General features: G+C 40.1%; 1 protein-coding gene across 1 annotated transcript in view; it reads right to left on the bottom strand.

The window, feature by feature from the left end:
- The window catches only part of abcg4a (ATP-binding cassette, sub-family G (WHITE), member 4a), a 45,772-nt gene continuing 21,400 nt past the window's right edge, over positions 1-24,372 (bottom strand). The window contains exons 3-15 of the mRNA XM_057820806.1: positions 17,976-18,093; positions 16,514-16,646; positions 16,378-16,428; positions 16,149-16,294; positions 15,926-16,049; positions 12,959-13,073; positions 12,751-12,890; positions 10,417-10,515; positions 9,107-9,275; positions 8,916-9,016; positions 6,877-7,035; positions 3,623-3,741; positions 1-3,538 (exon numbers count right to left, since the gene is read on the bottom strand). Coding sequence (XP_057676789.1) covers positions 3,313-3,538; positions 3,623-3,741; positions 6,877-7,035; positions 8,916-9,016; positions 9,107-9,275; positions 10,417-10,515; positions 12,751-12,890; positions 12,959-13,073; positions 15,926-16,049; positions 16,149-16,294; positions 16,378-16,428; positions 16,514-16,646; positions 17,976-18,093 — 1,700 coding nt within the window. The 3' untranslated portion in view covers positions 1-3,312. The remainder of the gene's footprint in view (positions 3,539-3,622; positions 3,742-6,876; positions 7,036-8,915; positions 9,017-9,106; positions 9,276-10,416; positions 10,516-12,750; positions 12,891-12,958; positions 13,074-15,925; positions 16,050-16,148; positions 16,295-16,377; positions 16,429-16,513; positions 16,647-17,975; positions 18,094-24,372) is intronic.

Raw genomic sequence — 24,372 nt, 5'->3', positions numbered from 1 at the left:
AAAAAAAAAAGAAAATTATCACCAGTTACTTTGCCAAGTAACTAATTACTCTTACATTCAGGTAACTGAGTTACTAACACAATTACTTTTTGGGAGAAGTAATTTGTAACCGTAATTAATTACTTTTTTAAAGTAAGATTAACAACACTGCTCATAAGCGTCTACAATCTTCAAAAGAATATATAATTCGCCATTCCACTGTCAGGAAAATAGTCTACAAGTGGAAGACATTCAAAACAATTGCCAGCATGCCCAGGTCTGGCTGTCCACCCCAAGTTCACCCCGAGAGCAGACCGCAAGATGCTAAAAAAAAAAGTCTCCAAAAACCCTAAAATGTCCTCACGGGACCTACAGCAGGCTCTTATTACTGTTGATATGAAAGTGCATCCCTCAACAATCAGAAAGAGACTACACAAATTTAACATTCATGGGAGGTGTGCAAGAAGGAAACTTTGCTCTCCAAGAAGAACACAAAGGCCAGACTAAAGTTTGCCAAAGTGAATGTAGACAAAGACCAGGACTTCTGGAATAATGTTCTTTGGACAGTTGAATCCAAAATTAAATTATTTGGACACCAGAACAGAGAACATGTTTGGCGTAAAGCCAATACAGCATTCCAGGAAAAGAACCTCATACCAACTGTGAAGCATGGAGGTGGAAGTGTCATGGTTTGGGGATGCTTTGCTACCGCAGGACCTGGCCAGCTCACCATCATAGAATCCGCCATGAATTCTATTGTGTATCAGAGGGTGCTTGAGGAACATGTGAGATCATCTGTCAAAAAGTTAAAGCTGAAGCAAAACTGGAACCTGAAACATGATGATGACCCAAAACATACCAGTAAATCCATCAAGGACTGGCTGAAAAGAAATGGAGAGTCCTGGAATGGTGTAGTCAAAGCCCAGTTCTTAATTAAGTTCTGTCATTTAAAGCTCATATTTAACAAACCTGCAGAACAGCCTTCTTTCACCTGCGCAACATAGCCAAGATTAGAGATATTTTGTCTAAAAACGATGCAGAAAAATTAATTCATGCGTTCGTTACATCTAGATTGGATTACTGTAACTCCCTACTTGCAGCATGTCCTAAAAGTTCTCTAAAAGGTCTTCAGTTAGTCCAGAACGCAGCAGCAAGATTTTTAACAGGCACTAATAGAAGAGAGGACAACACCCCTGTGCTTTAGGCCCTTCACTGGCTTCCAGTCGAGTTTAGAATTAAATTTAAAATCCTCCTTCTTACATTTAAGACCATAAATGGTTTGGGGCCATCTTATCTCACCGATGCTCTGGTTCCGTACTGCCCCAACAGAACACTCCGTTCTCAGAATGCAGGTCTCCTGGTAGTTTCCAGGGTTTCTAAAAGTACAGTAGGCGCTAGAGATTCCTATGGAATCAGCTTCCAGCTAGGAAGCCGACACCGTCTGTACATTTAAGATAAGAATAAAATCTTTCAATTCGACAAAGCTTGTGGTCAGGCTAGTTGAAATCGGACTAGACTCACAGTTCAGTCTAAGTTCACAGTTCCCTCCCTTCACCTACTTGGACATCAAGTGATACAATGAACTCAAATTGACAATATGTGAAATTTCCATGGCAATCAATGACTTTTGAATAAAATGCGTAAAACTATGACTGGACTGATACACAACATGCTGTTTGTGCGACCCGGGCTGATGGGGGACGGGTTTCCGATAAGCATTTGCTTTTCCCGTCTCCCTTGTCTGTCTGTCTTCGTCTTTCCTTCGGGTAAACAAATTCCACACTCTGAAACTGTTAATGATTTTGATGATGATGATGACAATGACAATAAATTTTTTTTTTTTTTTTTAAATTCAATTCAAACCATAAGCTGCACTAGAAGCTATAATGCTGGGGGAAGTACAGCCACCAGTCCTATCTCCTTTTTCTCACTCTACCTACCACTTGTCTTACTTTATTTCGCTTTTCTAATTTTAATGTCTAGTTGACTAGTCTCTTCATCACTAGTCACCCGGTGTCCCCTTTCCCGCCTCCTCGATGTCAAAGACTGGTAGATGTCTAAAAAACGCGTCACTGAAGTTATTTCAGCCAAAGGGGGTAACACTAGCTATTAGGTAGGCTGTCCAAACTTTTTCCTCAGTTAGAATATGCATTTTGTTGCTATATTTGGTTTAATGAGTAAAACAATGTTAATTTTTGTTGTTTACCTGCAATTAAATGACTTTCTTTTCCACTGATAAAGAGAAACAAGAACAGACATTGATATGTGAACATTTCTTAATAAAGAACTGAATATTTAATGGAGTGCCCTAATTTTTTTCACATGACTGTACAAGTGTGTGTGCATTTGTGTGTTTAAAAGTGAAAGAGACAGACAGACCAACATGTACCGTATGGTAATATAAGTTATGTGCGCAAACATCCAGCACTGAAGCAGACAAAGCTTGTATCATTCTATTTCAGAGGCACACAATCAGCCCAGCCAGCATTTCAAGTATCAAGCATTGCTTTGGAAAACGCACGTCAGTCAGACATCAGCAATGCCGAGTGGTGGAGAAAAGAAAATTCCGTAATACTGAAGCTCATGAAGGAGAGAGAGGCGAAAGAATCATAGAAATACTTGGACGGATTGCTTCAGAAGAGTAACAGCGATTAAACGAGCATCTTTTTTTTCCCCCACACGGAACCTCGGCTATTGCACTTCTCCTAAGTGCAGCCAGTACATTTAGGATAGCCCTCTGTATCAGGCTGGAAACCACAGTCATGCCTGTTTTTTTTCTTCTAATGTTGTCTCCATGCTTCCTGGATGCCTCCGAGTACAAACATTAAGTTATTGTCCTGGCAGCAAATGAGTAGGACTCACTAATGACATCTTTACATTTCCTTCATCGTCATCCGATCGTTTGTTTTCACGGAGTGCTGCGGGGTCAGTGAAAATGAGCAAAAGTCATCCAATGGCAGTTGGTCCGTTAGGATTGTATCCACAAAATGGAGACGCAGGAAGTGAGAAGCTGACAAAAGGTCTGGCACTTGAAGTTACGGCTTTCCTCGGTGACAACAGGAATGTATTCTTTTTCAAATTTGGGCAAGGAGATTTCAATTTAACAGCATTCATGGGATTTCCTGTGTATCAGGGATTGCTATCGAGGCATAGAGAGGAAAACGTATTTTATGTTTCACTTTCCTCCAGTTCGTTATTTTTTAATTGAACATGCTTTCCGTATCTTTCATCTTGGTTCATATGTATAGCGAAAATGATTGTTGAAGAAACGAGGTACAGGAAACGTTCATGAATAACAAGCAGTTTCATGGATATGATATTTACCAGTGGACCTCAACGCTCAGACTTGACTTTGTACCGCAGGACAAAGTAAGTTGCCAGTCTGAGAATGAGGAAGAAAACCCCCAACACCATGAAGTCTACATAGAGCTTTGCATCTTCCACATCCAGCAGCTGTAGGACCTCCTCCGGCTTTTGAAATTTACACACGAGACCGGGACATTCAAGCTCAGTACGGTTCATCCCGTAGATGGAGAGTATCACCCCCTCAAAGCCATACCTGGACGCACCCAAACATTGTGAAATGTCTTTAACGCAGAAAGATTTTCTGAAAGAAATGTATAAAATTTTGAGCATACTGTACCTGACGTAAGATACATAAGAGCTCCACTGTAGATATTTAGGAATGGTGTCAAAATTTACAAAGAAGCCAGAGAACAGCAGCACAGGTATGGCTGTCACTGGACCGACGAATGTTGCAACCTGTGAAAAAAAATTCACAATGGATTTTCTGGGTGGAAAAGGCAATACCTGCTGTACTGTATATTAGGAGTACGGTTGCCAACCGTCCCTTGAAAATAATAATAAATTACTTGCCAATGAATTTCACAATCAATTTTTACCGGCGGCTATGAACAGTCCCGTTTCGGTCCTTGTTTGTCTGTAATGTGAGGCTGCGCGCGGCAGTGATTAAAGCAAGAGAGAAAGAGTTCACTGCTACACTCAGGTTGGGTTGCTGAATAATGAAGGGAATAGTTACCTTTCTCGCACACACCATATAACTGTTTGCATTACTCTAAGACACGTAATATAATCAATCAGAGAATAGTATCATTTCTCATATTTCGGACTGTTTGTATTACTCTAACACACCTAATATAAAATAAACAGCACTTATACAATAGTATAATGAAAAGAAGTAGAATACAGGGCATAAAAGATACACAACGCCATCTTATCACAGAAGCCCAGCGCGTCATGAGCCAGATTGACGCACCAACTCTTGCAATCAGTTCTCCATGGCACTCCGGGAGAAAGAGCAGTGCGCTCTGTCCTAAAACAAGTAGCATCGGTCTCCCAACCAGGATAACAAGTTGATAGCGCGGGTGCCTTGGACACCAAGACCTGCGTCTGTCGCCATGGCAACCACGTCCCAGCCACGAAGGATGACGCACGAACCTAACCTGCCACAGAGGGATGATCCCTAGACAACACCCAGCCACGCCTTCGGCCTTGCACACCGCACCGCAGCTTTTAGAAAGAACTGAACATTTATATAAGACGGTCGCTGCTCGTGAACATTTCTATGTAGCCTTGTTTGCTGACCCTGGATCCAGCAGGGTCCCTCTGTCGTCTGTTTTGCCTTGTTTTTTTGACCACTATCAACGAATAAATTGTCAACCCGTTTTCCGTGAGCCTTCTTCAGACTTTTGGAACATGGAGTCAGTACAAAGGGTTAACACGGGAGTGAACGCGTGGAATTTTGGCTCCTCCCGGCTCCTCACGGGAGCGGTCTCAGCGGAGCACCGTTTCCGTTCGGCTGTCGCCATTTCCGCGGCTTGGCCGGGCGGAGGGTGGGGGGGCAATTCCTTCAATCAATAATACAATACAGATGGACCCCGGGTTACAACCTACCCGACTTGCGTGATTTCGACTTTACAATGCCTGAGCATAGACTTCATAATGATATTGACCGGTCAGATTCGACCTTCAGTGCGCCACGCCTTCAAGTAGGGGCCATCCCACAATCCGCTTCAGTTATTCGCAGTCGGTCGCAGCGACACATGCAACGATCCAACGCTGGATTTATACTGAAAAAGTACGAAAACTGTACTGCATCCAAACAAGAAGGATTCTCCCAGGAGTGATTTGTTCAAGGATTCAAGGTAATTATTATATTTTTCGTACCATGCGTGCATTTTGAAACCTTTTGAAAAAAATCAATGGGAGAAATTAGCCGCTAGAGCATTGGCATTATACTTCGCAATATTTACGTAAAATAAATGCTACCTGCACGTTTTTTTGTTTTGTTTTGTTTTTTTTTGCTTTCAACCAAGAATCGAGACTTTTTTACATCCATATATATATAAAGAATTTGGTGATTTAAGCATTTATTCACAAGAATTTTCCCTGGAAAAGCTCTGTCTACATCAGGCGGCAGCTAGCTACATTCACTAATAGACTAGCATTGTACTTCGACATATTTACGTAAAATAAAGGCTAACTGTGTTTTTTTTTTGTTTTGTTTTTTAACCAAAAATCAAGACTGTTTTACGTCCATTTCTAGAAAGAATTCAGGGATTTAAGCATTTATTCACCAGAATTTTCAATGAAAAAAGCTCTTTGTGATTCCATTCGGTGAGCTTTGACGGCCGCGCCAACAATGCAGGCCCCCTATTTATCGGCCCTGCGCCCCGTGTCCCATCAATACATTATGAAGTCTATGGTTTATGTCATGAGCAGCTGCATAAAGTTAGCAAACCACACGGATGTCTGCCATTGTCATTACGGAGGTTAGCTCACTGGCTAGCTAGGGTTTAGCCCCAGCGTCTTGGCGAAAACAGTTCAATGATGTATAATATGTGCTTTTGGAACATAGATTTTTTTTTTTTATTTAGTGGGTGTTTAGAGGTACTTAAAGGGTTAGTTCTGACTTACTCGGAAATCCGTGTTACATCGCCAGCACAGGAACGGAACTCGTTCGTAAACCAGGGATTCCCTGTAATACCAAGTGTTGTGAGTTAGATTGTTTTTTGTGTTGTTAGATCCAGTGGGCCTCCTTCAGAGGTGAGTAAATGCAAGCCAAATGTATTGTTTGTATTATTTGTTGATGAGACGTTACTACTTAGCACGGAGCGCTAAGCTAGTTAGCGATTGTGCAAATCAGTCTTAATTCTAAGTGTCATTTTGTATTGTTTTTTTGGAGCCGCATATCAGCACTTGAGTTACTGTTAGATAGTAAAGCTGTCTTGTTTGTTTTTATAAAGAAACCACAAAAATAAACCCATTCATATAAAAGCTTAGAGTCTCCTTTCACAACAAACTCCCATTCAAACTGTAAATTGTCATACAAGAAAGTGTGCTTTTAAATTGGGTTTGGATTGTATTTCTGAACAACTGTTTGATAAAGAAGACTGATTCATGACAGAATGCCTCCTCTTTATTCGATTTTATTGTTTTGTTTGTTTAAAACGACAAAAAAAAGGTAAATCAGCAGCACTTTTTGAAAAAAATTTGAATGAACAGGACTTTTGTCTGATTTGTGCACTGAGAAATTCTTCTCATGTGTTGTACGTGTGATAAGTTTTATGTAGTTAAACAGTACAGTTGTAGACTACAGTTAAGTCAGGAAGCTGTAATAAAAAATTATTTTTGAAGGAAACGTCATCCAATTTGTCTGCATTGTTACTTACAATCTGCCCAAAACAACTTTGAGTTAAATTGTGAAGTCGATTGGAAAAAAGTGGCATTAATCCAATTAATCTCCTTGATCGTTTAATTAATCTTCCGATTAATCGATTATAAAAATAATTGTTAGTTGCAGCCCTATTTTTGACCAATTTAATGTCCCTTATTTATTTTCTAGGGAGTTGGCAACCCTTGTCAGGAGGGTCTTACTTGCAGAGATGTGGACGCAGCACCAATAAGCAGTCCTAGGGACTGGGCTACCAGGGCTGTAGAAGTGGACAAGGCCACAAAGAGCAGGTAGCGACCAGCCTCTGCAGGCTGTTCAGTCATCCAGTATACAATACTGCAGTACATGATTGGACAAATCACCTGTGGAGGAGAACATGCCTTGCCACTTTTTCAGTTTTCACACAAAAACAGAAGGTCAAATTCCAGTAGGCTGCAAACGCATGCATGTATTCTGGTATTTAATACTGTTATAGCAAGACAAAGGGGAGGTTACTATTAGCATCTCATCTATTTTCAATGTGGCAAACAGTGTTGTTTTTGTCAACAATGACGATGACGAAAATATTTCATCAACGAACAATTTTTCATGACAATGACATAACGAGCTAGCTTTGGAGACTAGAACATAACGAGACGGGTGCCAGTTTTCGTCTGATGAGACGACAATGTGACGAAAATATGACATACCGTAATTTTCGTACTTATAGTCAGGGCGCACCTGACTATAAGCTGCCACCCACCAAAATCCGACACGAAAATGGCATTTGTTCATAGATAAGCCGCACGTGACTATAAGCCGCAGCTGTCATAACTGTGTTATGGAATATTTACACCTAAAGATATTAACCGGTGACACTTTATTTGACAGCGGCATCATAAGACCAAATGAACCACCATGAATTGCTTCAAGAAGCTTCATTTGGCCATCACTGCTCCCTTGGGGAGACAGTCAACCTCTGCTGCCACCTGCTGTCAACACTGTTGTCGTCCAACATGCCTCCTAGCAAGCATTGCAGCACTACAGATGTAAATAATAATTAAAATTCATGTTCTGTGCTAATTATTTCTTCAGGTACTGTTCCATTTGTTTCATTAATTACTAGCTCTGGTATTTGGTAACACTTTATTTGACAGTGGCACCATAAAACTGTCATTAAGCCATCATAATACGACATGACACTGCCATGAGCATTAATGAATGCTTATGACAGAATTCATTTTGTGCCATCCGGCAAATGATCTCACTTTTGAATAGATGTTAAAGATCCGAGCTGGACATAAATTAAGTATTGGTGACAAAATTTGCCGGATGATACTTAATGACATCTGTCATAAGCATTCATTAATGCCCATGATAGTGTCATAATATTGTCATAATTATAACGGTCTTATGGCAGTCTTATGACACCGCTGTCAAATAAAGTGTTACATATTAACCCAAATAAATCAACAAATAAGCCGCACTGGACTATAAACCACAAGATTTAAAATGAGTGAAAAATGTAGCGGCTTATCGTCCGAAAATTACAGTAGTTTCTGTCATATGTTCACAATGTGTGACATTTTCATATTGTGTACTTCAGCTTGCATTGTAGCAGTGTTTGGGGCGTTTCATTCATGTGAGATGTGCTGCGCGTCTCCCTCCCTCTCCTCACCAGAGTTTAGGATGTGTTTCAAGATAGGCTGAGCTCCAGCTTACTTGTTTGGAAACACATGGTAAGATTTATTCTTATCTTCGCAAGAGAGAAAATGCAATGCTGCTTTAGCCTTTAAAGGACTGTGCAGAGTGATCATCACACACTAAATGTAACTTGTCACATTAGCATAGCATTCGTGTTAGCATTTCCATTAACTTTAGCGTGGCGAGCAGCCTCTTAATCCTCTTTTTTTTACATACATTTCGTGGCTTCTAGTTGGGTTTAATCAAAAATATCACAAAGTTGGCGTTGTCAATATACAAGGTACAATATAAGCACATCTCACTATGTACATTCAAAATTGTTGGAAATCTTTATTTTTGGACTAAAAGTTCAACTTACAGACAAAAAGATTTTGAGTTACTGTCGACTAAAACTAGACGAAATTTGTATGAGATTTTGTCGACTAAAACTTCACGAAGGCAAACACATTTTGAAATGACTAAAATAAAAATACTAATAAGTATTCTTGTCCAAAAGACTAAGACAAAAACTAAAAGCGCTGCCAAAAACAACACTGCTGCCAAATCTATAAAAGTTTACCTGGAATGGAACATCCGCCACTGTTTTTGCCAAATAATAGGCCTTTAGGCTGTACCAGTAGTTAAGGTGTTCCCTTACAAACACGGACATTTCCAGAGGAACTGTGGAAGCAAAAAATCAACTAAAGTGACTTTTCTACTCCAAAAATCAAGAACAAGTCAATATTTCTAGACCATGGTGAGATATCTTACAGGTGAGAACGGTGGGCATCAAGGCAGCAAACATAAGAAAAAGCATGGAGAAGAAGAGGAAACCCGTGTTGTTTAAGACTTTACTGGCGTCATTTCCAATTTTGAGATAAAGTAGACCAATCAGCACTCCAATACACAGATGGGACATCACTCTCAAGTGGGTCAACACCTATCAAACAAACAAGTGTTTTTCATTAATCCCCGATATCAAGTTCTTGTTAAATCTTTTCAACATGTGTAAAAGTATTAAGCAGTATTCTCAATATGATGGATGAAATAATGCTTAGTATTTGTAATGTTTTTCAACAATACAGCACATGGGTACTCAGGCTATTTCTGTACAACAGGACTCAATACTAACATTGAGCCCACTGTAATATCATTGAATTGATTCTGAAGGGAACAGTATCCTTTCCCATATTTACTGTTTGTATTACTCCAACACACCTAATGAAAAACTATTATATAAATGCTATTTATTTAAGAAAAGAAGCAGAATGTATTTTATATTACGAATAGATGATTGGAATTTGCAAGACAACGGGCAGATAAGGGCATAACAGATACAGGACGCCTTCTGAACACGGAAGCCCAATGCGCGCATCATGCAGCTGACTGAGTGAGATTGACGCTAACGGGCAGATGATAGGCAAAACATCTACAAGCCCACGTCTGCACCACCAAATCACGCCATCAGCTCTTCTAAACAGTCCAGAATAAATGACGGGACATCCTGTTTTGCCACAAGGAACGCCTGACAACAAGAAGACTCCATGGCTGAGAACTTGAACATTCAGCGCTGAGACTGACAAAATCTCCAACTCTGGTTGCCTTGGCAACTGTGACGCGCGGACTCATCGGCCCAACATGCAATGGAAAATTACCCTAGACAACGCCCAAACACATCCTTCTTCCAGACCACCGCCCGCCTAACCAGAGCCTTCAAAAGACAGAAATCTTTCATCTTTTCTCAGGAATCTTTTGTTGATCGCGACTCTGGATCTAGTCTGTCTCCTCGCCTGGGTCTCTTTGCTGTTTTGCCTAGCTGTATGATTGCTGTTGACTTGGAATAAATTGTCAACTTGTGTTTCGAAGCTTTTTCGAGTCAGTAAAAAGGGTTAAAACTATGGTGAATACGCGGAGTTTAGCCTTTTTGGCCGGGTTGTTGGGGTTGCGCCGGCCCGGGTCGTTGGAATTGCGCGAGCACGATTCTGGCGGTTTGGCATGCGTGATTCCGGCAGTCTGTCTAAAAGGTCAAATTCCTACAATCCAATTGAACACAGAATTTGATTGTTAGAAACATCTTTTACCGTGTCTCTGCATATTGTAATGAAGGTTCTTTTGAAAAGGATGCAGAACTGTGTGAAGGTACTGGTGGCAAAGCTATGTTTTTCAAGGGTTCCTGTTTCCTGTAAAGATAAAGAGAAGAAATATTTAAAGTTTCTTTAAAAAAAATAGATTACTTACTTACTTACTTACTTGCTTGTCAATAAATTACACACACTCAAGTAGAAAAACTCGATGTCAGGATTTGCGATCAGGCAGCATAGAATAGGATGCCAACATACTCACACTCACAAGGGATTCACACAAATACTGGGTTCTACACTTCACATGGCTGATTTGTATAAACTCCACCCCTCCCAATCAATTACCTTTCTGACCCCCCCCCCCCCCCCCCTTCTCCTTGGTCATCAGCCCCCCCACATGGTGTCAACCTGAAATACAACAAGCTAACGATAGCACCAACATATTCATAACTACTTTTGGCGTTCAGTATACAGTGGGGCAAATAAGTATTTAGTCAACCACTAATTGTGCAAGTTCTCCCACTTGAAAATATTAGAGAGGCCTGTAAGTGTCAACATGGGTAAACCTCAACCATGAGAGACAGAATGTGGAAAAAAAAAAATCACATTGTTTGATTTTCAAAGAATTTATTTGCAAATCATGGTGGAAAATAAGTATTTGTTTAATACCAAAAGTTCATCTCAATACTTTGTTATGTACCCTTTGTTGGCAATAACGGAGGCCAAACGTTTTCTGTAACTCTTCACAAGCTTTTCACACACTGTTGCTGGTATTTTGGCCCATTCCTCCATGCAGATCACCTCTAGAGCAGTGATGTTTTGGGGCTGTCGTTGGGCAACACGGACTTTCAACTCCCTCCACAGATTTTCTATGGGGTTGAGATCTGGAGACTGGCTAGGCCACTGCAGGACCTTGAAATGCTTCTTACGAAGCCACTCCTTTGTTGCCCTGGCTGTGTGTTTGGGATCATTGTCATGCTGAAAGACCCAGCCACGTCTCATCTTCAATGCCCATGCTGATGGAAGGAGATTTTCACTCTAAATTTCTCGATACATGGCCCCATTCATTCTTTCCTCTGCACAGATCAGTCATCCTGGTCCCTTAGCAGGAAAAACAGCCCCAAAGCATGATGTTTCCACCCCCATGCTTCACAGTGGGTATGGTGTTCTTTGGATGCAATTCTGTATTCTTTCTCTTCCAAACAGGAGAACCTGTCTTTCTACCAAAAGTTCAATTTTGGTTTCATCTGACCATAACACATTCCTCCAGTCCGCTTCTGGATCATCCAAATGCTCTCTAGCAAACCGCAGACGGGACTAGACATGTACTGGCTTCAGTAGGGTGACAAGTCTGGAAGTGCAGGATTTGAGCCCCTGGCGGCGCATTGTGTTACTGTTTTGTATTGTGTGTACAGCTCTCTGTAGGTCATTCACCAGGTCCCCCCGTGTGGTTCTGGGATTTTTGCTCACCGCTCTTGTTATTATTTTAACGCCATGGGGTGAGATCTTGCATGGAGCCCCAGATCGGGGGAGATTATCAGTGGTCTTGTATGTCTTCCATTTTCTAATAATTGCTCCCACAGTTGATTTCTTTACACCAAGCGTTTTACCTATTGCAGATTCAGTCTTCCCAGTCTGGTGCAGGTCAACAATTTTGTCTCTGGTGTCCTTCGTCAGATCTTTGGTCTTGACCATAGTGCAGTTTGAAGTGTGACAGACTGAGGTATTGGACAGGTGTCTTTTATACCGATAGTGAGTTAAAACAGGTGCCATTAATACAGGTAACGAGTGGAGCCTCGTTAGACCTCGTTAGAAGAAGTTAGACCTCTTTGACAGCCAGAAATCTTGCTTGTTTGTAGGTGACGAAATACTTATTTTCCACTCTAATTTGGAATTTTTTTGAAAATCAAACAATGTAATTTTCTGTTATTTTTTCCACATTCTGTCTCTCATGGTTGAGGTTTACCCATGTTGACAATTACAGGCCTCTCTAATCTTTTCAAGTAGGAGAACTTGCACAATTGGTGATTGACTAAATACTTATTTGCCCCACTGTATTTCTTGTTGTTGTTTGTGCTTCTTATGTCTGTTGTTGTTTGTGCTTCTTATGTCTCTGTCTCCTTCTCTCTTTTCTTCTGTCCCCCATAACCCCTTCCTGTTTGCTACTTTCTCCTAATAAACGAGGCACGTTAAATGATCACAATGGGAGTATGTCATACTCCCATGTGATACATGAAACTGTTCAGACCAAATGTACACTCAAATTTCCATTCTCTGTGTCAAGCAGCTGACAGGTAAAAAAAAGGTGTAAATGAGTCGGTCAGAATCCCTTACATTGTAGCACTGAGATGGACAGGAAGAGTCGCTCTTGTCTCTGGAGTTCTTCTTGCCCTCCTCGGAACACAGTCCACCTTGCACCGCTTCAAACAGCACCGGGTTCAAGTCCCCATATTCTCCTGATGCCACCTCGATGACTGGTGGAAGAGGATACCTGAGAGAGGCTCTCACATCAAATTTTGAACGAGAAGAATTTTTCACTTACTGAAATCAGCGGGATTGTGATATGTCGGGCAGTGGAGGCCCAGGTTCTTCAAATAGGGGATGAGATAAGGGACTGTGCCTTTGTAGATGCATTGACCTTGACTGAGGATGTACAACTAGAGGAAAAGATACAGCAGTGTTTCTTACACTTAGGTACAATGACCGCAGGCTCCACGGAATGCAACCCTTAGAAGAAAAATGTCATATTTACTCCTGCCACACACAGAATAACAAATATTAACCCTTTAAAACCTGAGCCTATTTTTTTCTGAATTTGCATGCCTTTGCTGTTGCCTTTTATATTTCAAATTAAAAAAATCAAAATGGCCTGGTTGGGTCCCTTTTTTCAGGACACCATAATCTACATGTCCAAACTGTTGTTTTCGTCACTATAATCAAAATTTTGGGCTCAAAAGACAAAAAAAAAATGTAATATTGATGTCCCATTCACAACCAGAGATGTTCAACGAAATGTTTTGAAGCTTGATAATATCTATTTAACTTGTTAGGATAAAAATTCGAAAGAAAAAAATGAGACTGACTAGTTATTATATTTGATAATTGAACAGAAACAGCAGGTTTGGTCATAAGCGTTTTGTCCTTTTGACATAATATGGTCAAAACAGGTTATATGCAGTAGACCAACAGTGCAAAATAGTATATATGCTGTATATACTGTAAATACTGTACCCTATCTAACACAAAAAGAGTTTGGATGATATCTCTTTGTGAGGTTGGGTATGATATTTGGTGGAAAACACAGACAAGACTGAAAAAGCAGTTTCTGCTCTTGCACCCCTCTTTAAAATAAACTGCTGTATTTTAAGCCAAAAGAACAGTTGTGTTTGATAGAACTTTATCTTTATATGCTGCCATAACAGATTCATGACGCATTATGCCCCCGAAGCATTTTTAATTTGTCAGTTTTACCCTGGAAACCCCCATTAACAGACGTCGCGCATGCTTTTGTTTCATCCCAGCCATAGAAAGAAGGGAATTAATTATATTTCTTATTCAAAATGTCTGTAATTTTTACCTTAGAATCATTAATTGATGTCTAATATTTAAAAAAAAATATTCACCTGCACATTTTAAACTTTTAAACAATTTACATCACAATGAAAAAAATGGTGTTTGTAAATAAGTCACAGATATCTACCACAAAACTATGTCTTAATTGTATTTGTTTAGTTACTGTTACATTTTCCCCAATATGTTAGATGATAAAAAATCGATCCAAAGAAAAGAAAAAAAAAGAAAAAAAAAAAACCTTGACCACTCCTTGATGTCTGCGATTTCTGCATCGCGACCCTTGTTATATGACCATCATAGGCGGATCTACTATTCAGGCGAAGTGGGCGATCGCCTTAGGCCCCCAACCAAAAAGGGGCCCCCAACCAGCTGCCCTTGCCCCAACGAGCAAGGGCTTGGGCCACCGGAGCCAGCAGCACCCCCAGCTATTCGTCATGTATAATTATGTGCAAAGCAAATAAAACAAAAAAGAAAGCCATTTGAATACTCCATTTATATTATCCCTCCCCCACACACACTACATTGGACTGTTCCACGACGACAGACTGAGTATCAGTCGCTTAGCTTCATTTAGTGCTGTTTAGCTTCGCTTAGCTCCTTTTAGCATCGCTTAGCTCCGTTTAGCATCGCTTAGCTCCGCTTAGCTGTTCGTTAGCTTCACTTAACTCTCCCGCGTTTTTCACGCCACTGAGCTCGCTATTTTTACAGCTCACTTGCTGCTTTGCACGTCGGCTATCGTTTATTATGAACACATGAGCAAACGTGCTCTCCATGAGAGCCAAAGTGCAGTGAGGGAGAAGTTGAGAACAGGCCGCTAATGCCTCTTTAAACTTTCTTCTTCTTCTTCAAACTGAACATAAAATACACGACAGCACACCCTGTGGCGAAACAATGCAGTACAGTTCCAATCAGTCATACAATAACACTCAACAGCTGCTTAACAGCATTTGCTAACAAAAAAAAAATTAAATCTATTGAGGACACCACTTATCTGAAAAATTCAATTACATGCGATGAAATTTTTCTGTTGATGCAGCAAAGGGAGAAAAATTGGGGAAAGTAACTTACAAATTACTTTTAAAGTAATTTAGTTACTTTGATAATAAAGTAATCAGTAAAGTAACTAGTTTACTTTTTTGAGGAGTAATCAGTAATCAGTAATTAAATTACTTTTCAAGTAATCTGTGACAACACTGCTCATCTCCCTCTCCTTAGGTAGTGCCTCGCTCGGCAATTTATTAGCAATGTTCATATTACGTCCATCTTTCGTGACCTCACAATGGCTCCTGGGATATGTAGTTTTTCATGGTGCTTTCGGTTTTGAAAAAGGACTAGAAATGATGGAAATATGGACAACATAAACACATGGTCCATGCAGCGTTTTAATGTTAATTTATAAGGGCAAGAAAACTATAAAAGTCAAATGACATTATCTCACGTTTTCCTTGATCGATTGACCTCAAGTAAAAACAGGAGTGGACCTCAACTTCCGCACTTTCAAGGGAGATCAATCAGCGGCGCGTGGGTGACGTAATTACAGCGAGACGAGGCTTCAAGGACTGACACGAGACGCTGGCATGCTCAGTGTTAAAGGGTTTCCCATTTGGTTAGTTAATTAGAAGAATCACAAAAACAATACCACCAAGCTCCATCAAAAATTAAAAAAAAAAAAAAGTAGATTGACCTGTTTCATTTATAGCAAGAATGTATTACATAGTGACGCAAACAGCAATACAAATATACTTGTATATATGTATTTATATAACTATGGTAATTAAAATAAAATATGTTTTAAACTGAGCATTAGGAGCAATGCAGTGATTATATTGGGTGTCCAAAAACAAACAACTCTACTATGCTGCTCTTTGTCAGACAACAGTCAGTCTTATCTTAGCATCAGCTAATAGAAAGAGAGCCGCGCTGGCACTCTGCTTACCTTATCAAACATCTCAAAGAGCTTGGCACTGGGCTGATGAATGGTACAGATGATCGTTCGTCCTCCCTGAGCCAAGGACTTCATGAGAGAAACTACTTGGAAGCACGACGCGCTGTCCAGTCCGCTGAGATGTGACACACAAACAAAAAAAATACAGGCACGAACCTGCTTGAACCTGGATTTGTATATATCATGCAGGTTAGAAAAAAACTTGACGTTCTACCTGGTGGGCTCATCAAAGAACATGACAGGAGGGTTGTTGACCAGCTCCTGGGCAATAGCCAGTCTTTTGCATTGACCCCCCGACAGAGAGATGGTACGTGTTTGAGCACAGTCCAGAAGCCCCAACGCTGTCAGAATCTCACGCACCTGAAACATAAAAAACACTTTTCTATATAATATCCATGATACCAAACTAATGTCCAGATTTTGCTTTATTTACTAAAACTTACTAGTTCCTTTTTGACCTGCATGCTCTCATTGAGTTTCAGATTGGCAGAGACCTAAAGTTCAGCAAAAACAGCAATTGTGAAGATGCATCTCATTTTTGTACTCTATCAAACAACAAACTAGCAAAAGCAACCTCACCATCATAGCTTCCTTGGTCGTAAGGTTCGGCAGCAGCATGTCATCTTGCATAATATAGCAGGACATCTTCCGGAAGGTCCGCAAGTCCCTGGGGCGACCATTCACAAGGATTTGGCCCTTCATCCCGGTCTCTCTGCATCCAAACAGAAACTTTGGGTACCAGTGCAAACGGAACTGTTGATAAATGTTCAGACTGGCAGCAAAAGTCTTGATTTTTAGCCCATCCAGATTGAAACTGGATGGCGCTGTAGTCTGAACAGTCAAAAAGTACAGATATCAGATTTTTGCAAGATGGATTGAATCCACATAAGGGAGGTAGGTTTCATATCATATGCAAGATGTTTCTTAGTCGGAACACTATAGATGGGATTTGACTGTCCGTGACGTCACTCTATCTTGGATGACACCTTCGTTTCCACAGCAACCTGTCTGGTGTGTCAATAATGTCTAGTCTGAACAGGCCCAGAACTGATTTGGACACTTGCTAAAAATAGTGTCAACAGTCCTAAAAGTCCTAAAAAGTCCTGAAACCTAGATTTGGAGAGGAATCTGATTGGAATCAGATATGCCCGCAGTCTGAACGCAGCCTTAGTTAATAAATACAATAACTTCACTATTACCATCAACAATGTACCGATCTCTCTCTTTACTCAGGTTAAGAGTCTGGGTGTCATCCTCGACAGCACGCTCTCCTTCCGCTCCCATATCAACAACATCACCAGATCAGCCTACTTCCACCTTCGCAATATTTCTCGCCTCCTCCCTTCTCTCACCCGCCATCCGCTTCCACTTTTGTCTGTAGTCTAGTCACTTCCCGGCTCGATTACTGTAACTCACTGCTCTTTGGTCTCCCAAATAAGTCCCTCAGGAAACTGCAGCTCCTTCAAAACTCAGCAGAACGCCTCATCACTCAGACCCCTACCACACACCACATCACCCCCATCCTCCGTCAACTTCACTAGCTCCCAGTCAAACAAAGAATCAACTACAAGATCCTTGTCATTACCTTTAAAGCATTCCATGGCCTGGCCCCTCACTACCTATGCAATCTCCTCTGTATTAACCGTCCTACCCGTTCACTTCGCTCTTCCTTGATCCTCCACCTTTCGGTCCCTGTGTCCGTCTCACCACCTTCGGTTCCAGAGCTTTTAGTCACTGTGCCCCTTAGCTCTGGAACTCCCTATCCCTCGATCTTCGCAATATATCTACCTTTTTTAAAATCCAGACTCAAAACACACCTGTTTTTGCTTTCTTACCCACCGTGATCCTTATCTCGGTTTTATTTTGACCTCTTAAATTTTTTAAAATTTACTTTTATCCTGCTTTTAATGCAATTTTATGATTGTTTTGTTATTGTTGTTGAGCAATTGTGTTCTCATCTTTCTTGTGACGCATCTTTGCGTGTCTTGAAAAGCGCTCTAGAAATAAAATGTATTATTATTACTAATAATATTAATCTCACCTGTAGCCAGCCAGGATGTTCATTAGGGTGGACTTTCCAGCCCCAGACGGCCCCATGATACCAATCAGCTCTCTGCTGTTGAATCTTCCAGAGAGACATTTAAGGAGGGCTTTGTAACCTGATAAAGAGGAAAAAAAACAAAATTCATTGTTGAATGTTGCAATGATCTGAATTTTTTTTATTTAAATATAAATATTAATTTATTATAATTTAAATAAAACGGTAACATTTCATTTGACAGTGGCGTCATTAGACTGTCATAACACAGTCACAATCATGACATGAAAGTTTCATGAGCATTAATGAATGCTTATGACAGATGTCATTAAGTGTCATCCGGCAAATTTTCTCACGAACTCCATTTATGTGCAGTCTGTATCTTTTACATTCATCTAAGAGTGACATAGTTACAATGGTCTTATGACTCCAATGTCAAATAAAGTGTTACCCCCCCCCCCAAAAAATAAAATAAATAAACAATCGAAAATTGCTCTATTGATTGAAAATGTATAGCTATCATCATGTTGAAGCACAAAAACAATAATGCAACTTGGATATGAATGCTATTGGCGATGTTAAACCAGCTTTTTGTTAATTACTATTACCGTAATTATTGGACTATAAGCCGCTACTTTTTTCCATCATTTCAAATCCTGCGGCTTAGAGTCCAGTACGGCCTATTTGTTGATTTATTGGGTTATTAGGTAACACCGTATTTAACAGAGGTGTCATAAGACTGCCATAAGACCGTCATAATTATGACATGACACTATCATGTCATTAAGTGTCACCCGGAAAATCATGTCACTAACTCCATTGATATCCTGCTCAGATCTTTTACATCCATTCAAAAGTGAGATAATTTGCCAGATGACACAAAATGATATCTGTCATAAGCATTTATTATTGCCCATGCCAGTGTCATGTCATAATTATGATAGTCTTATGACAGTCTTATGGCACCACTGTCACATTAAGTGTTACCAAATACCATAACTAGCTAATAATTAAACAACTGGAACAGTAACTGAAGAAATATTTAGCACAAAACATGAATTCATCCAACAGAACACTTCATTCTCAGAATGCAGGTCTACTGGTAGTTCCCAGGGTCTCTAAAAGTACAGTAGGAGCTAGAGCCTTTAGCTACCAAGCTCCTGTCTTATGGAATCAGCTTCCAGCTTGTATTAAAGAAGCCGACACAGTCTGTACATTTAAGATTAGACTAAAAACGTTCCTATTTGACAAAGCTTATGGTCAGGCTAGTTAAAAACAGACTGGACATTAAGCTGCACTAGAAGCTATAATGCTGGGGGAAGTACAGCCACTGAGTCCTATCCCCTGTTTCTCACTCTACCTACCACTTGTCTTTACTTTATTTCTCTTTTCTAATTCTAATATCTAGTTGACTAGTCTCTTCATCACTAGTCACCCGGTGCCCCCTTTCCCCCCCTCCCCTCTGGGGGAGGGGCTATTTTTCAGCCGCAGCCTCCAGACTATCCTGACCCCTGGCTGGATGTACGTCCTCGTCTCATCTGGCTAGATGGACCCCTTCTTGTTTCTTCACTCCATTGAATCTCTACAAACTGGACCTCCTTCTGCTAATACCCACCATTAGTCCTGTTGCATCTATAGCCTGTCTGTCCTGGGAGTGGATCTCTCCTGAATGTAGTTTACCCCAAGGTTTCTCATTTTTCCGATAGGGTTTTTGGAGTTTTTCCTTGCTGCCATGGAGTGTCTAAGGATGGGGGATACCCAGGACATGCACTTAATCTAATTCACCTACTGTTTCTGACTGTGTATCATATTGACTCTGCAAAGCCCTCTGAGACAACCTTGTTGTGATGTAGGGCTATACAAATAAAATTGAATTGAATTTTGATTGTTATTTACATCTGTAGCGCTGCAATGCATGTTAGGAGGCATGTTGGACGACAACAGTGTTGACAGCAGGTGGCAGTTTGACTGTCTCCCTCAAGGGAGCAGTGATGGCTAAATGAAGCTTCTTGAAGCTTCTTGAAGCAATGGAGCTTTGAGCCAATTTGCTTCATTGTGTTTCATTCGTTCTTATGACAGTCTTATGATGCCGCTGTCAAATTAAGTGTTCCTGGTTAACATCGTTTGGTGTAAATATCACATAATACAGTGAGGACAGCTGCGGCTTATAGTCCAGTACAGCTCATCTGTGAACAAATGTTCACAAATTTTTGTGTCACATTTGGTTGGTGGCAGCTTATGGTCAGGTGCGCCTTATAGTCCGAAAATTACGGTGGTAGTAGTAGTAGTAGTAGTAGTAGTTAAAGATGTCCCGATCGATTGGGATGCCTATCACGTCATTTTCAAAGTATCGGAATCGGCAAAAAAATATCGGACATGCCTTTTTTTACTATATATATTTTTTATTTAAATCGTTTTCTAATTGTATTTAACGTTAAAGGCAAAATGTCTTACACTCATCCAGAGTAGTTTTGGCTTAAAGTAGGGCTATCAAATTTATTGCGTTAATGGCGATAATTGATTTTTTTTAATTAATCACGTTAAATAATTAACGAATGCGCTGCACGACCCACTCGCGCGTTGTTTCGTCCAATCTATAAAGGCGCCGTTTCACCTATATATAGAGCTAAAAGGCAGCGTGAAATGAGTAGAGAGAATTTTGACAGCCTTTGGAGCTGTTTTTAATTTGGCTAAAGCCTAACAATCCCTCTCTCAGCAATTAATAATATCGTGGGAGGCAATGTGGGGAAGAAAGGTAGTAGTTGATCATTTTCTCATAACCCTATGTTCTTTCCCAACGCAGAGAAAATATATCAATTGGTGCACCTACGCACAGTCATGGTTGGACTTCCCATCATGCATTTGGGCAGAACAGTTAAATGGCTGCAGTATCATTTACTGAAAGCTCAACAAATACACTAGATGGCAATATTTAGTCACAATATACAAAGTCACATTTATCCTTTAAGAATTACAAGTCTTTCTATCCGTGGATCCCGCTCACAGAAAGAATGTTAATAATGTAAATGCCATCTTGAGGATTTATTGTCATAATAAACAAATACAGTACTTATGTACTATATGTTGAATGTATATATTCGTCCGAGTTTTATTCCTTTTTTTCTTAATGCATTGCCAAAATGCATATGATCGAGAAAAATTATCGGGAATGATTGGAATTGAATTGGGAGTAAAAAAAAGCAATCGGATCGGGAAATATCGGGATCGGCAGATACTCAAACTAAAACGATCGGGATCGGATCGGGAGCAAAAAAACATGATCGGAACAACCCTAGTAGTAGTATTAGCAGCACTGTAGTAGTGATAACAATACTTACTTTCACTGTTGTTGCGGTCGTCGTTATTGTAGTCAAAGCAAAATTAAACGGGTTCTTCCTTGGCCCATAAATGTTTTATTAGCTTTTGTGCCAAATCCTCCACAGTGTGTAATTTTGTGTACGAGTAATCTTGCTAACTGTATGTGTCACACTGTTTACTGCTTTACAATGTCAAAACAAATGCTGTGATCAAAACAATAAAGCAAGGGTGTAAGGTTTAAGACTTTTGCACAGTGCTGCTGACATGAAAATGTGAAAAGCTTGATCGCATACAACAGTGTTTTCATATACTTATGACAGGCCTTTAAGGCAGTGTGACATTCCCACACGATAATTTTATCCATCCAATAATGATTCAAGCCTACAAAGAAATAAGACACTGATTTAGACCATCTGAAGAAGCATTCGTTGTTAAATGGTTATGATGGTGTAGCATCTCGACCTTGAGTGATCACATAACAAAAAACCTCAAATGTTAGACTAAAGACCATCAGACTTTGAAGGTAAATCATAAAGAAACATTGGAGATTTATAGTTTATCCCTGTTTTGAAGGAAACATTTCTCTTTTTCTGCAGTATGCAGTGAATACTGATGATCCAGACTACAGCTGTTGCTTGCGCATAATAATGGTTTTATATGCGTGACACTGCAGGGACATCTTTATCACTATGTCTCACTCAGTCGTTTGGCAAAAAGGACAGCTCATTGTCCACTACCCACATACATAGACACGTACAAGCACAGAAATATTTTAAATGTTATCTCTTTGGGTGCCTTTGATATTGATTGCGGTCAAGTGCTTTTAAAGGGAACCTCGGACTTAAAAACTTAAAACTTCAAAACTTTAATAAGCCACAATTGTTCGCTTTTACTAAAATATGTTAATAGAAACACATAAAATATAAGCAGGGCCAAGAACGAAAAGTGGGATTTGGCATGTGGCAAAATGGATTTTGCCATGAGGTATTTTTTATTAAAAAAAATTTTTTTTTGCCATGTGGCATTTTTTTTTTCCATGTGGCAAAACTGATTTTGCCATGTGCCATTTTTTTCCCATGTGGCAGAATTGATTGTGCCATGTGGCATTTTTTTCCATGTGGCAAAAATTGATTTTGGCATGTGGCATTTTTTTTTTTGCCATGCGGCAAAATGAATTTTGACAGGTGGCTTTTTCTTTGGTATGTGGCAAAATAGATATTAGTTTGTGGCATTTTTTTTTTTTTTTTGGCATGTGGCATTTTTTGGGGGGTACATGGCATTTTTTCAGGCCATGCACATTCATGCCATTGACGGCTATGCACGTCCAAATTTTCCATTCATTTTAGATGGCAGAAAAACATGTGGCTGGGATTTTTGACCATACACTTACCATTACAGCGCATTGACATAAAACACATAAAATATTGCCAATGATTTAAAAATCTATAATATTAAGTACATGTTTTGACCTACGGAGGGCGCCATGTTTTAGGCATGCAATGGACACTCAGGGTGATGACATAGTTTGTCACTGTCACTAGACAAACACTACTGGGTTACTCCAATTCCTTCTACGTGGCGAGACGTCCAACACATGCGCACGTCGGTTAAAAGCGGTGAATACTTACTATCAGTGTTTTTATTGAGTCTTTTATTACCTTTTCATTGCCTCGAATTACTTTTTGCATGTGTTTCCCTCTCATACCTTTAAGCATTTTGTTTTCTTGTGGTAGATTTGAAGCAGATTGTTGTTATTGACCACATTACTCACGTAGCACAGTGGTCCCCAACCACCAGGCCGCGGACCGTTAGAGGTACGTGGCGGATTTGCTACCGAGCCGCAGAGAAATAAATAATTTATTAACGAATATCCCTGTCTACTCTATAGATTAATCCGAGTATACTCTAGGGTGTTTGCACACCTATAGCAGCCCAGCGCCAGTCAAGTAAACAGTAACTTTAGCTGCTGTTGGCTTACGTCTTGGACAGCTTTTTTACGGGGAAAAGGCCACCTGCTGAGCCAGAAGAGGAGCCTACAACCAAGTCCATTCTGCATAATATGTGGCTAAAAGCTTGCAAACGATGCAACAAAAGCGTATCCACTGTGAGCAACATACCTCATGGTGAACTGTATTGCTAAAGCTAAGAAACCTGTCAGAAAAAATCTCGCCTCCCACGCATTGGGGATTAAATCATCTGGTCAGACATCCACTCGAGTATCTACCTTTTACATGCGCATGGAAGAAGGAGAGTAAGGCACTTGAGAAATGCGTTACAAACCAAGCTTGTTTATTTTCCTGGCACATCCTCCTTTATAGCAACATGGATACATATTCATGAAACAGATTAAACATTCAAACTTGGCAGTGGTCTATTGGTTGTTGATTCAGTGAGTTGCCCTCCTCTCCAACCGTCCTGAGTCACATGTTTCTCTCCCCCATGTGGTATGTGGTGTCAAAATGTTTTATAACAATGTTATCTTCCCCTAAGCAGTTTAAGCAATTTAAGGAACACCTTTTGTTCAGCGAACTTCTGTTTCTCGTAAAATTTCCCCCAGGGGGAGTTTTGAGTGGCCAGCTCACCCCCCCCCCCCCCCCCCCCTTTTACTGTGGAATGTGACCTGCCTGTGACTCTTTCCCCCGGACACAGTTGTAGATGAGGGCGACTTAAAAACACACAAAGGCAGTGGAAATCATCAAACTCAGACTCATAGTGAATACATGGGTTACAATTTAATAAAACCACTAACTAGGATAATTGAGTGCATGCATAAATGATTATAATGAATAACTAAAGACTAAAGGTTAACTAAAGGTTAAATGCAATTCCCCTTTTCTTCCCAACAAAACCTTTCTTGATTGGAGAAGAACTCATTATGCTTGCGATCATGGATATTTGCCCACAAGTTTTAGGAGAGGCAGCTGTTCTAAAAAGGTTGATTCAGTTTATGATGAGGGACATTTTCCCTGCACTTAACTCGTTTGCTCCCAAAAACGTATAAATATGTTCTATTTTTAATTGTTTCAGTGTCCCAAAGACGTATAATATGTCTTTAACGTTTTTTTTTTTTCACAAGAGACAT

Source organism: Corythoichthys intestinalis, chromosome 18 (assembly GCF_030265065.1).
Source record: "Corythoichthys intestinalis isolate RoL2023-P3 chromosome 18, ASM3026506v1, whole genome shotgun sequence".
Taxonomy (NCBI): domain Eukaryota; kingdom Metazoa; phylum Chordata; class Actinopteri; order Syngnathiformes; family Syngnathidae; genus Corythoichthys; species Corythoichthys intestinalis.
This window is presented reverse-complemented; position numbering and strand designations above follow the sequence as displayed.